Source organism: Athene noctua, chromosome 5 (genome assembly GCF_965140245.1).
Source record: "Athene noctua chromosome 5, bAthNoc1.hap1.1, whole genome shotgun sequence".
Taxonomy (NCBI): domain Eukaryota; kingdom Metazoa; phylum Chordata; class Aves; order Strigiformes; family Strigidae; genus Athene; species Athene noctua.
Window position 1 is genome coordinate 16609924 of NC_134041.1, and position 14886 is coordinate 16624809.

At 41.6% G+C, this 14886-nt stretch overlaps 1 protein-coding gene across 1 annotated transcript; it reads right to left on the bottom strand.

The window, feature by feature from the left end:
• Nucleotides 1–6787: 6787 nt before the first annotated feature.
• On the bottom strand, nt 6788–14886 carry LPAR3 (lysophosphatidic acid receptor 3). Its single transcript, XM_074908179.1, has 2 exons — nt 14094–14886; nt 6788–7303 (listed from the first exon to the last, which is right to left on the bottom strand). Exons 1-2 carry the CDS (start codon nt 14827–14829, stop codon nt 6954–6956), a joined length of 1086 nt encoding a protein of 361 aa, XP_074764280.1. The 5' UTR covers nt 14830–14886; the 3' UTR covers nt 6788–6953.

Consider the following 14886-nt stretch of genomic DNA (forward strand, 5'->3'; position numbering starts at 1 on the left):
TGCATGCAGCAGCTTCACTCCAGTTCAGAGAAGTCAACTGGAAACCAGATTTCCTCAGTTCTGCTGTTCAGAAAACTCACCAATTAATAATCTAGGACTCCCAACTTACATTTTAATTGCAAAAATCATTCATAAGCTTACAATCTACTTTCCTTTTGCCAAAGTATTATTCTCCAATGTTTTTACTAATATATGCAAACATAACCCTTTTTTTTTGTTATTGTTGTTATTCTGACCTTGCAAAAACCCAAGACTAAAATGTCTGCTCAACCATATTTATTTCTTTTTGTGGCTCTCTGGTCTGTAAAATTGGAGGGTTGCTTTAGGACCCAATACTCTGGAATTTATCTGTTTAGAGAAAAAGTGTGGTTTAATCTGTGCTTTGAAGAACAAAGCAGAACACACAAAAAATTACATGAACTGTGCAAAGAGATTATAAAGAGAAAATAGAACAAAACAATGTAGATCAAATTTGGGACATAATCCAACATCATAAGCTTGTGCTTATTGGCCCAAATGTTTCTTCTTTAAAATCAACAGTCGTGTCTATGAGGGACTGGTGAGTGAAGGAAGCCAGCCCGCTGCAGCTGTGCCTCCTGGTAGAGGGACAGTTTCCCATACAGCAGGAACTTGACATGAAATGTCTTCATCTCACAAATGCCGACACACACGAACTTTCGCAGAAAAGAGTCTACTGAAAGCAATGCAGCTGTGCAGAAAGTTAAAGCTAAGCATGTGGGTAAGCAATTGAGAGTTCACAGTCTACGGTCCCTTTATCCCTATAGGCACAGAACTTTATGTTTCTAATTAAATTAACTCATTTATACCTGTGGGAAAATCCCAGACCAGTATCGAAGTGCACTGCACAAACAAATACACCAACATTCATAACAACCGATGCGTTAACTGGAATTTGAATAGAATCATTTAAGCATTAATAACATTTCCATCTCTGGAGGTCAAGCCTTTTCACTCCCGTGCATTTTGACACCCATTAGTAACTGAACATATTCCTAATAGAAACCTAATTAAAGGCAACACACCAAGCATTTGTTTGCATAAATGTAAGCAGAAGCTGGAGATAAATTTAACCCTACAGCACTATGAGAGTCTAGCATATGCAGGAGAATTTTAACATTTAGGGTCAAGACAGTAGATAGATATTCTTAGTTATTATATACAAATTATATTGTATAATTATATATATTATAAACTATACTATTATATATACAAAATACAATATTGGGTGAGCTCAACAACAATGCTCCCAGACCCATCTCCTTCCACAGCAGCTTTAGGAGGAAAGCTAAAGAACTTCTCTGGATGAGAAGCACATCCCCAGGAGATCACCTACTGAAACCCCAAGCAATTACTTGTGTTCAGAAACACAACTTCTTTATTTTCATATATATCAAAGCAAGCCAGGTAAACTAAAGGTCAGGGAAGATAAGTATGCTTACTTACTCCTGGCCTACATATATGCAAAATTGTTTTTTCAGGTGTTTTATTTGTTTTGTCATGGGTTTTTAAATGGGAATTTTTGTTCATTTGTTTTGGGTATTTTAGAGAAGTTAGACCATATCTATGGTTTTAATGAAGCTAACATTTAATTAATACAACTATTGGTGAGAAAATATTAATAAGTGATCTGTGCTTTTCTTATTCTGCATGTTGATTTTCTTGCAGGGCTGTACACCAGAGTCCTAAGTACACAACTGGGATAATAGTGAAGGCTAGTTTGGAAAAAAGCTGTTCCTAGCACAGTTGTCTGTGGTAAACATAGCAGAGGTTCATTTGAAATGTATTTATTTCAACACATACAGGAGAAGATACATGGATCCATATACAAGACAATTCAAAATAGCATACCTATGGAATGCAAAATAGCACTTCTAAGCAGGTTGGAAGAAAACAGATGCTTCTGCCTGCTGCAATGAAAAAAACACCCTTAATTTTATAAAAAAGGACATATAAAAGAAGCCCAGGGACAAATTATTATTTGAAAGATAAGCAGGATGTTTTGAAGAATGGCTCAAATCATAAAAGTGTCTAAATTCCTTATCTTCCAAAAGACCCAGGGTGGGAGGGGGGAGCTGGGGGGTGGCAGGGCAGGGGAGATTATCATGACCTAATTCCTTCTTTCCAGATGGATTTTTTTTTTTCCTTTTCCCCCGATAGAACAATGCCTAGTCACTACAAAGTGTAGCATTAAAGGAGGACTATATCTTACAAGGATTTCTAGAAAACAAATCATCTGTGTGACTCCATATAATAAACTAAGGAAATAATGCAGCTGCTAGCTCATGACAAGTGGAAAATCTTTTCTAGTTACTAGCAATGTATATCATCTAGGGTTATTTTTCAGACCCACTACAGTTCACCATATGGTCTCACAAATGGCTGCATCAGCATAAGGAGGGAGTGGGCGCAAGGGGAAAAGTGGGATCACTTCTTTCAAGTGATCTAAAACACTCATTAGAATTATAGGCTAGGATAAATAACAGAATTTCCCTGCCACCTTCTTTTCAACGTTTCTATATGTTTTCACTTTTTGGCTCTAATCTTGCAAGCAGCAGTTGCTTTGGGCCAGACCAAAGGCTGACTCTGCACTGTATCTGCTAGGATAGTGGCCAACAGCCAGAACTATAGGGAAAGAGCATAAGAAATACAAGTTTAAAATGACCCTTCCTCCATCAGCTTCCCATAACTGGTAGTTTAGAAATCTTCATGCCGAGCTCATTAAAACTGTGAAAGAAACATAGTAGAAGTATTGCTCCTATAGTTAGTTAACTGCTATTTAGAAGAGTTTTAAATTAAAAATGAAAAAAAAACCCAAAAGACACCAACAAAAGCCAAACATGTATAAACATATATAAAATATAGATCTGATCAGAGAGAGGCATCACCATGTCACATAGCTGCAGTAATTGGTTGACACAGAGGTTAGAGATGTGGTGTAGTTGAGAATGGTCAGTGTTAGGTTAATGGCTGGACTAGGTGATCTTCAAGGTCTTTTTCAACCTTGGTGATTCTGTGATTCTGTAATTATTGCAGTCCACAGATCCATGCATAAGCTGTTATATGCACAAATACAGATGTATTTCACAAATCTGCAGTAATTACTAAAAAAAAACCCAAAAAACAAAACCAACCCAAAAAACACCAAACCAACAAAAAACCCCCCAAAACCTGCACTGAGGAAAAAGTGGTCATGGTAAAGCAGCCCCAAAGCAATGGAGAAGCCATGCTTCAGAGACACTCAAGCCGTAGCAACTCAGCTGCTCTCCCAGAGGGACTCATCACCCACACCACCTAGGTCAAACTGACAGCACAGATATTAGAGAAACTTCTCTCCCATGCACACAGTTATTAAACAACTATCAGTCTAGCTGCTTATCCAGAAAGATTCAAAAGATCAATCATGTAAAAGAAAACCCCATCGTTCTCAGCTTTTAATAATAATTCTCTGAAAAGCATCTCTACTGATTGTGCCCATGCAGGCTTTATGGGAGATCTAACCACAGAGGACAGACCATACATCTTTGCCCTGGGAAAAGCTGTGGACCGTTTCTTCCTGGACCCACTGATCAACTAGAAGAGCAACTTTGGTTTGGGAGACAAGCAGCTAGGGAAGCAAAAGGAGGAGAACATCACAAAGGTTTTCAAACCATAATCGCTGTGAAGATGTTGTGTTAGAAGTATCTGCTTGCAATGCAGCAGCTCTCAAGGCTCTTTCAGACACAGAAAGGCCTCCAGCATCACCAGGAACATGCAAAACCTTATAACTATCCAACTTAATGGTAACTCTACCCTTGCCTTTCTCTGCTTCTTAAGAATTAATGTCCTCAGGCTTCTGTGAGTGTTCATCCTAAAGCCTTCCCCAAAAGAATGATTTTCACCTCACATCAGTATGCTGGCATACATAAATAGGAGCAGGCACATACAAAGTAAACAGATACTGCTATCCGTTCTAAGATACCAGTGAAAAAGGGAACAGGGAAACCCTGTAGAACTTGCCTTCACCAACTGCCCTTTGCTTTTTCCTTTTTTTTTTCCTCAAGTACAAATAGTGCTTTAATGTTTTCCTTGAGACAAACTATTCTGATAAATGTTTATGGAGTTAAAAAGAAATTCCCCGCTACATGAGTAGCTGGATGTTTAGACAGTTTGATATAGGAAACATTATACAGTCTCTGCTGTAGCAGTTTGTAGGAAAGTTTGATGCAAGATCAGTTTCCTGTTCCAGTCATGTCGCATTGTAGTTTATAGTAGTAGACAATGAGGTAGCGGCTCTGAGGGAAGCATCATGCCAAAATAGAGGGCATGTCATTGCAAAATAATACCATTCACAGAGCACAAATTTGTAAGCTTTTGAGGATTAGTTTGTTTGTTGGAGGGGTTGTTTTGTTGGCTTTTTTTTTTTTTTAATGAGATAAGAGAAAGAATAAGAGCACAGACCTCAAATCCTCCCACTTACTTGTAGCTGAATGATTGATAATACCTCCCAGATCTTACTCCAGACCAGGAGTCCACTGTATGAGGTGCTCTACAAACAATGTGGTTCTTTACTTTTACAGGAGTTACCTTTTCCTCCTTACCTGGAAAAATCATCCACATGCAGTTATTTTGCAGCCTGAATCCCAAGCTCTGCAGGAGAGACCTAGTGTTTTCTCCACTGCTGCTGATGTTCCAGATCTTCATCCAAGCTCTCTTCAGGGCCTGATTCAAGCAAGTTTTACACTGCCTAGTACTGCCGGTAAACATGAAAATTTTATTAAAACATCTCTCCCCTCACACCACCTCATGGTAACATGAAACATTTCCCCTTCTTCATTTTTTTCTGCAGTTTGATCAGTTTTAGCTTGGATGGATCTGTGGAAATGAGCAAGAGTAACAGCAGCCATTTACTGCTGACTGTTGCACCGAGTAATGTTCATTCACCATCCAAACAGGAAACAAAACAACTACTTTATTTTGAAGGAGCATTTTATTTTCCACTAGCTTTGTATATGGAGCTTCAGCCTAGTTAACACAAACTGTGCACTGTAGGTAGCTGTAGGGACAGGAACGCTTGCATGCTATGCCTTTGCAATGCCACCGGCTCTAGAAAGCACCACTTTGCATACTTTTCAAAACACCAAACTAATGAAGTAGTATTTGCACAAGAACATTGCATTATAATGGCAAAAAACATGTGTAAACATTTTTAGCATTATTCAAATACAGCATCTACCTTGAAATGTTAGGCCACATCCCTACAAGGTAATGTATTATGCGAGAGCTCTCTGAACAGGGGCTTGCTGTGTTCAGAAGCTAAGGCCTGCTGTGAAATCCCCCAGTGCCTTCTACAAAACTGCATCTTGGCCTTCGAGCCAAGTACTTGTTCTGCTTTGACCAACAGAGTCCAGGTAACCACATGCAAATTGCACCAAGGGAAGAATTTGCCCAGATCACAGCTGATCTTCATCTTTCTGCCTCATGCAACATGCTCTTAGTGGTGTTCACTGACAATTCCAAGTATTCAAAACTTCCAAACTTTCCAAGGTGACCTCTGGTCACGATCACCTGTTTTAATAACAGGCATCAGACCTCCTCTAGGAGAAAGCACAGGTAACTCCTCTTGAAATTAAGATGGGTAGCAGGGAGCTCACAGCTGTTGAAACCAGCCAGCAGGAGCCAGGTTTTTAGAGTACTGAGAAATCTACATTCCAATTTTTAATTTAAAAGTTTAAATTTAAAAACTTTTCCCTTGAGCTTTTAATTGTTAGATCCTCTATTAGAGCATACTCCATAAATCAAAACTTTTTGGGCTGTGGCTGTATCGACACTAGACTTGATCAGTCACAATGCTGAAAGCCCTTCACTGCATGCTGTTTCATGGCCTCTTCAAGTACATTCTAGCAAGATCTGCTTGCAAATCAGGTTAAATGTGGTCCAGACAAGGTCAAACAATCAATTCAGACTGTAGTCTTGTAGGGGTTTAGGTTGGTTTCAGGCTTTTTTCCTGTAAATTATTTTATATTTTAAATAGCTTGATTGAACCTCTATATATGTATATTTAAACTTCCCTTAAAAGCTTGCCCTCTTAAAACAGACCTTTGGATTTCATTTCTCTCAGTGGCATAGCAGTTAAAGAGGGGTGAGCACACTCATTTGATGTTATCTGGGGAAGTAAGAACTGAGCATAATGAACACAGCCACACTGCTCCTCTGTTAATCCACTCCCAAGGTCTGCATATACAACAGCAGCAGTGTGCAATGTATCTCCTTGCAGCGTTCACCCCACTATGGAAGTAATAATGACTTTTGTGCTTTATGCACTCTCAGATCCTGAAAATTCATGGTTGGACATACTCATGCACACTGGTGTCTGGTCTGAGCTTCCCATCACAGCCAGGTTTCTGGCATAGCTTTAATTAACCATCAAACTACCTATTTTGAAAGCAAGATAAGGAGGAAGTGAAAAGGTAAGTATGAACTATTTCATGAAACTTCATAAACCAAGACAACAGGTCACAATTCTGTCCAACCAAGCCTATGATCCTCCTCAAGATGCAGAGAAACTGTTCAAAGCATAAATACTCAATAAATGCTAAGCCTGCCCAGTGAGGCAGGTTTATTCTCTCTGTAGGAGCTTAAGGAGGGTCTCACTACATTGCTTACATTTTGTTTCCATGTACAAGAATTCTGAGATGTATTTATTCCATTCATACAAAAAAACAATTTCATGTACTTAAAATAAAAAAAGGAGAAAGACGGCAGCACAGAAAGTTTTCTTCATTACAAAGTGTTTTTCCATCAGGCAATTATTTATAAGAACTTTTGTTAACACTGGAGTTTAGGCTCTGGAACAAAGTGGATATATTGTTTACAAGCTTTGCCAGTCAATCTTCTCTTACAAAACTTCTCCCTTCCCCCTCTCCTTTTCCAGCCAAGTCAGTCCCTTGAATAGCTCAGGAGTTTTCTTTGTCACCAAGATCTCCTTTTCCACAAATTGTCCCTTGAATAATGCCATCTTCAATGTAGTGCCCTGAGGTATCCGTGCTCCTGCAGAGAACTGTCGAGGGGATCCGTGACGAGCGTCTGTCCTGGCTCTTATCCTCAGAGGAGCAGCAAATCATTCTTTTCATGGTACCCCACATCTCATCATCTTTGTATGAATAAATTATTGGATTCATGACAGAGTTCAACAGGGCCAGGAGAAGAAACCACCTTTTAACATTCTGAATCCCACAGTACGTGCAGTTCAGACCATCAAGCAGTAAGACGACCAGACCAGGGGTCCAGCAGACAACAAAGGCACCTAGAAATAAAGGAGATTTAAAAAAAAAAAGACTTCAAACTGCTAGAGGTTTGTTTGGGTTTTTTTTTTTTTTTTTCATCTTACAAGATTATTGGGTTCATCAAAATTCTACACAAAAATGGTAAAAGCAGGAGAGGACAAAATTCTAATGACAATAGCAAAATTATAACTACTACAGCTTCTCTGCCAAGCCCTGAGCACAAGGCAGGGCAGCTCTCAGAAGTCTGCAGGGAGCAAGAATACAGCTGCTAACAGCATCAGCTCAAATACAAGTGGAGAAAGGTCATCACAATAGTCATTTGTGCATGCTGATAAATAAACAAGAGCTCTGGAGCACTAACAAGCGGAGATCTGGTGCTCTGACCACAGACTTCCTCTTCATCTCTCTCATATGCTGGAGGAGAAGATACCAGGTGGCCCACTTCCACCACTGCTGCAATACGATCCAAAGAAGAGACACATCTTCTATCTCACTACAGCTGACTGCAGAGCTATGGGCACATCGCCCAATTCATAAAACAAGAGTCAGTCACATGGTTTAAACACGTCCTGGCTGGAAACGCTGAGCTACTCTAGGACACACATCACACTGACATGAAAGCACTGCTGGCTCCCCAGTGGGAGCAGCAGCCCACTGCTCTCCACTTCTCCCTCCCAGGCTGTGCATGCAGGATACTTGAGACCAAACAACTCAGATCCAGGAAACAAATTCAGTTGGAAATGGAAAGAGAGAAAAAAAAATAGATGAGTTAGTGGAGATGAACCAAAGGATGTAGCAGTCAGTGCAAAGAAATGAAGCAAAGAATAGAATACAAATAAATTTTTTTTAAAAAGACAAAAAGGATGAGGAAGTAAGAGTATACTGATGGGGGAACAACAAAACTCTGCAAGAGAGGCATTTCCCCAAAATATAGCAAGAAACTGCAGGACAAGCCCAGAAGCAGCAGAGTTCTCCTCGTGTTTCAGCTGTAAGGCCGGAATGACAACAGTCCCTGTGAGAAAGAAGACACAAGGTGACAATAAAAGCTGAAAGAGAAAAAGTAGGACAACGCACTTCTCCCACCAGCCCCTCAAAAAAAAAAAAAAAAGAAAGAAATGGGGAATAAGGGAGAAAAGGTCTTACAGTGAAGACAACATGAAGAAGGCATAAAAACCACAGCTTAGAAGGAAGTTCAGTATTGCATTTGCATCTTTCCATGTTATTGCACATCCCCACCATAAACACAGGGGTATGGGCAGGACTGGTGGGGAGGGGGAACATCGTGACCAAACGCAGCTCTTGACCACGAGCTTGGGAGGGGCCCCAAACTGCCCCATCTGCCCTCCTGCCTCCCCCCCAGCACTGCAGCCTGTCATCCCTCGCCTTGAGCCCAAGGAAGGAATAGCCATATGCATGATAATACTAACTTAGCACAAGCCACAATTGCTGTCTGACATACAGAAATAGAAAATTACAACTCTGCGCAACAGTCACAGTTTGAACAACGTACTGAGGAAATTCCAATCATTTATAACAGTAGTTTCCTCTTTTTGGGGTTTAGAAAAAATGATCAAACAAATAAGGATGATAGCAGCTACATGCAAAAAAGCTCTCCTGGAGGTGCCTGTATCTGTTCAACAATTTTGGTGGGGTAAGCAAGTCCAGCTTATTTTGGTAAAGTCTCTGGTTTTACCCTATCTGATCTTCTCAAGCAAGCAGTGGGAGGGCAGCCTGGCTCACGTCAGGACCCAGGCAGTGCTGGAGCCAGGACTCGGCAGTACCTCAGGCATCCCATCGACTGTGCTGTGCACAGCGGCTGGTCTCAGCAGCACTGGATGCTTCTCCTGATTCAGGACTTTAATGGACATGGTGCCCATCGGATGGGCGGGCCATAATGGTATATAAAGTTATTCCTCTGTTGCCCACCAGCATCAGGAGCTGCAAGCTGCTACCACAACATTTGTTTTCTCTGGTCAGTCTCTATACTACACATTGGTTTGGCTCAAATGTGCTGAGTAAGCAGCTGTGACACCAACTCTCTTATCCAATCTACAATGGAGAAAACATGGTACGGATTTATTGCCCTGGGGTTCACCAGTAAATCCCATCTGTTCTAACAGGCACTGGAACCAGACCACCCAGACAACACTACTGTGGCTAGTTGAGTGTCTCTGTAAGTATTTGGACAGAGTGCTTTTGCTAGCCACCAACAGCCAGTGGTAAAGTCACCAACACACCAGCTCCATGCAGAAATTAAGACAGTAACAAACCCTGCTTAGAAAAAGCACAGAAAGCATTTGACCATGTGCACCACAAAGCATGCGAGGTCCAACCGTGCTTTCACAGAAATCATCAGGAGACAAAACAGACCCCAAAGCCACATTTAGCAAAAAACACAGAAATACCTCATTCAAACAAAACCTCAAGCTCACAGACAAGATTAGTCCATGAACTCCCAGGATATCTCCCTGTCTACCTATACAGGCAAAACTCTAAAAGGGTTGAGTGGCAACAGGGAAAATAAGAGATATCTGCAGACATCTCTGAACATTTCCCCTGCCCCATGACTGAAGAGAACGATGGGGACAATGCAATGACTGTCAGAGTTACTGGGAAATGCTTTCATGGGGCTGTTGCTTTGACTCCATCAAAAATACATTTTTCTGTGTGTGGAGACAAGACAAGCAATTCACACCCTGCTCTTAGCACCACAGAGATGAAAGTGAGGCATGGCTCAGACTTGCAGCCTTGCTTGGGTTTCGCTATTTTTATCACAGAGCTTTCAGAGGGAACCACGGTTAAACATAAATATATACCTTTGTCTCGGCCCTTTTGCGATTCTCTTGTTTGCAGACTTTTTATCCCATAGGAGCTCCTCTCCCTGACAATGTGCCACACTACAAAAAGAATTTATTTTCTGGCACTCTCTAAAATTCACAAAAGTGACATAAAATACAGCCTGGCTGCAACATGAATCAGAACATCAACTCTGAGGCTTCCCACCAGAATATGGGAGATCAGGTATCACAACGCCTCAAGGTCTGTTTAGGATATTCCACTATCTTTAAACATGGATTATTTTGTAGATTACATAATCTCTGCTTGAAAATTAAATACTGTATACCTGGAAGCATTACTGATGCTTTAGCAGCATCACATTGTAAGGCTCTGCACATCAAAGCTCTCCCTGAGCTTGCCAATGCTGAGAAGAAAAAGTCCAATAGCTTCCAGTTGCCTTTGCCACATGTGCACCCGAGTTAAAACAGCAAGTTACCAATTAAACTATAAATTCACTAAAACTGAAAATCATCCACCCAAAGTTGCTATTTCAGCAGGAATCTCACTGCCAAGTTCAGATGAGCTACCACATACACGCCACCTGAAAATCACATACCCACACACCTGCAGCCACCCTTCTTCAAAGTTACAGTCACAGGCTTAGCTAGGGCTATGCCACAAGGTCAGCCTAAGAGGATTTTAACCCCTTTTGCTAGGTGTCCCATCTTCCAGTTTCAACCAGGTAACTTCCTGTGGTCTAACACGCCAAAGGGAAAGCCATTTCAGCTGCTCCTATCCTGTGATAGACGATTTTAAGGGTTATGGTAGAAACAGGTTGATGACAGAGACCTGAGTCCCAGCTTCTGGAAGGGGCCATCCAAGTCCAACAAAGAGTGGTGCAAAAAGCCACCTGCAGCTGCGGTCACCATGAATCCACGAAGTCAAACCAAAACCCAGATTTTCTCAACTCTTAACTGTAGGACCACAGGAGAACTTCACCCAGGGAGAACAGTGATGTTTTACTGGAGGGGCAGCCAGGCACAGCACCAGCCTCCCCAAAACCAAAGGTGGAGGCAGACGGGAGGAGCAGCATGACAGCAGCACCCAGATACACGCAGCCTCCTTCCACACAGCAGCGGGGCAGCAGGACTTTGTCCTGAACCTCCCATAAAACCAACAGAGCACATTAATAAGAACTCTGTTTCTCATCATACTTCATCCAGCCACAGAGCATCCTGGAATCATTTTTAGTTAAGGCCATATTAGGCACGTATTCCAAAGCATCTTCAGATGTTCGGAACAAGACATTAAAAATAACTGCCTTGGGCAAAATCCACATGCTGCATATAGCTATCATTTGTTGCATCAGTAGGTGTAAGCTCAGTTTTAGAAGTATCCATTTTGTCACCTAGTGACTTCTCTGGTAATCAGAAAGGCCAGAAAATGTGGTTGTTCAGTTTCTAATACATTTTGCACAGTGTGCTTGAATGACTTGTCCAGGAATGCACATTTCAAACTGTTTTAAAAAATAAAATTCACATTCCTAGAAATAAACATTTATAAAAAGCCTCTCAGAGCCAAATTTGGTGAGTTGATACAAAGGAATGGGCCAAGATAGATCTCCTCCAACACAGGAGTTTGGGGTAGATCTTGCACCCAGAAACACATACACTAATTCGACTTCTTCGGAAGCAGGCTTTGTTTTGGTTTTGTTTCTGACTGCCAAAGTAAATATACAAAATTGTGATATCTGAAGTAGCACTCAAGCTTTCTAAGTTAAATTTGCCTGGCCCAGCACTCGCTATCATTAAACTATATTTTGGGGGTAGCATGTAATCTGGTGGCTGAAAAACCATATTCTGCAAATAAGAGAAAGTTAATGCTGATCTTTAAATCAACCTCTATTCCTAAGGCCCCTCTCCCTAATAAAAGAAAGAATATGTTGAAAATAAAGTTTAGAGTGGTGTTTACTTCCACGCAGCAGCACAGCTGTGGTGAGCACTGAAGATCTGTCACAGGCAGATGAGGTATTAGCAAATGGCAGCCACTGTCACCGTCCTTCCAACTCCCACATCAGCCAGCTGGGTGCCCTCTCCCCGGCACGCAGACCACCACTCTGCTCTGACCTGCAGACAGGCACGGGTGGCACTGAGAGCTAACAGAGTTATTCCGACACTCACTCAGCACCCGCCAACTTTGGTTTATACAAAACTGAAGTAATATTAACTATATAAATAGACAAGTTAGACAAGGCTCTGCATGTTGATATATTTGCATACAATTTCCCAGAAAGCAGCCTGCAGTTCTGCCTTGCATAGAAATGCTTAGAGAACTGATTTTTAAGTGTTTCTCTTCTTCTCTTTCCAATGCATCAGTTAACTACAGTCCACCCGATGCTTATGCCTTAGGGCAGAATTACATTTGGAACAATTCAGAGTTTTCCTACAGGGATTTTTCCCCTTCCAGGTGGATGGTTTAAGTCACTGCACAAAAGCTTCAGGAGGAGCAAAAGACTGAATCTTGTCCGTGTTAGTCAAGGTGGGGACAGGAACAACTACCACGTTGTCTCTCTATAGGTGCCATAAAACCCAGGGGGAAAAAGGAAGGACAACTGGGGAGAGATTTAGAAGGGAAAATGGGAGGGATTTAGAAGGCAAAAGCTGTGTCAGCAGACAAGCCAACTTCAGAAGACATAGGAGCATAAGTGAGAACCTTGTACTTGCTTGAACCATCAGTCCACTTTTTTTTCCAAGGTCAGGCATGGTAAAGTTTAACTGATCTCAGCTTCTAAAGACATCATTCGGTAGTCAAAGGTGTTGTGTACTACAGCACCAGATACCAGACTGTGCAAACAGCATCCATATAGGCCACACAGGATGAAAGTGTCCTCAGCCTGAACTTCCTACTCTGCCAACTTCTACTTCCATGAAAAGTGACACTTTTCTCACAAAGCTCTCTAGTAATACCATGCTGCAGCGTGACACAACTGTGTCCCAGGTATACATGGACATCAGCTTCCCCAAAAGCTCCACCTTTCTTGTGCTGGCTCTACAACACCATAATGGTTGTCAGAGCAGTAAAGTAATATTTGTGCTTTTGGAGTCTCACAGCACCTAAGCCAAGCTTTACAAGTGTCCCAGTGTCCCCCCCAGTTCCACCCACAGCAAGCTGCATGAGCCATGCCTGGCTTCCACAAAACATCTCAGCCAGATTCAAGTCTTTCTGGGGAAAATGGACTGCTACAGCTAGTATTTTGTTCTATCAATCATCAGCTTTGTGCATCCCAAATTTAATAAGAAGCTACATCACAACTAGCTGATGATGTGATCTGAGCCACACAAATATCAACAGTGTCTCTAGGGCAGGATCCAGGTCAAATCTCATGTTATGATCTCCAAGGCCATGCAGTATCATCATCTGAAAGTATTTTGCACTGTGCAATCTTCACAGAATGAAGGTGAATTCTCCCCTTGCAAAGTAAATATCTAGAGTCACAGACACATCAGGCATCCTCTCCTTTCCCCAGGGAAGGTGCATTTCCAGGAGGAAGAAGTTAGGTTGTTTAAGAAACAGCCAAGAGGAAGAAATGCAAAGAAAACTATTCCCATCCAGCCACAGGATTCATGGCCTCGTGCAGATATTAAAGACCGTTATTTCTACTCAGTAGCTGTGAATCTTCACAAGCTTTCCTCCAAAGTGGTTTTGTATTTCCCCTCCACCCACCACAACAAACTGTAGATAATTTGTGTTTTGTAACAAGCTGCCTACCAAACTGAGACACTTTTCTTCTTCACATTGACCAGTCCTCTACTTTGCATTTCTGCTTGGTGCAACACTTACTGCATTATCTAAAGCAGATGGAAGACTAAACGACTCCAGCACTTGCAAGTCTGACGAGGGTTTGTTTTGTTTTGTTTTAGGGGGGTAGACTTTTTTTTGTTTTGTTAAAAAAAACCCCAAACAAACAAAAAACCATACAAACCCATTGACTGTAACCACCAGTCTTGCATGCCATGGTTTGTAGTCTCTTACCTAAAAGAGTCATGACAGTCTTCATAAGCTTCACAGGGGTTCTCCTACGGCTGATGGATCCACTAGTGTGTGACGATAAGACATTAGTTTTCCTCTGGACATACATGTAGATTCTTATGTAAACCACCACCATAATGAAGAAGACAACTAGGTTTAAGACGCTCCAGAACACCAGGTAACTTCTGCTGTAAATAGGCGCTAGGGATGAGCAGGCAGTAATGTCACAGAGGCAGTTCCAACCCAGGGTAGGAACAGCACCCATGAAAATAGCAATAGCCCAAATTGATACAATTAAAAAGGTGACTCTCTTCTTCGTGAGATTACTGTGGATCTTCATCCGCATTATCGACATGTGCCGCTCAACAGCTATGACGAGGAGATTCACCAGGGAAGCCGTCAGGCTGGTGTCCAGAAGGCCCTGACGCAAAAACCAGCGATTAACAGTTAATGTTTTAGACACTGGGCCAGTGTTGAACATCAAGAAGACATAGGCAATTCCAGCAAAAAAGTCTGCAGCAGCTAAATTGGCCAGGAGATAGTAAAAGGGAAAATGAAACCTCTTGTTCTTGACCACAGCTGCTATCACCAGTGAATTTGAAATGAAAATGAAGAGGCAGAAAAATGTTCCAAAACACAGAACAACAATAAGTTTTGGCCCTGTCCACTCATCTACTGTGTCAGTGTTTGTCTTGTTATAAAAAAAGTCCATGCGCTTATCATAGTAGCATTCGTTCATCCTGGATTAAAGCCCCTGCATCCTAGGAAGGGTGGAAGGGAAAAAAAGGAAGAAGGA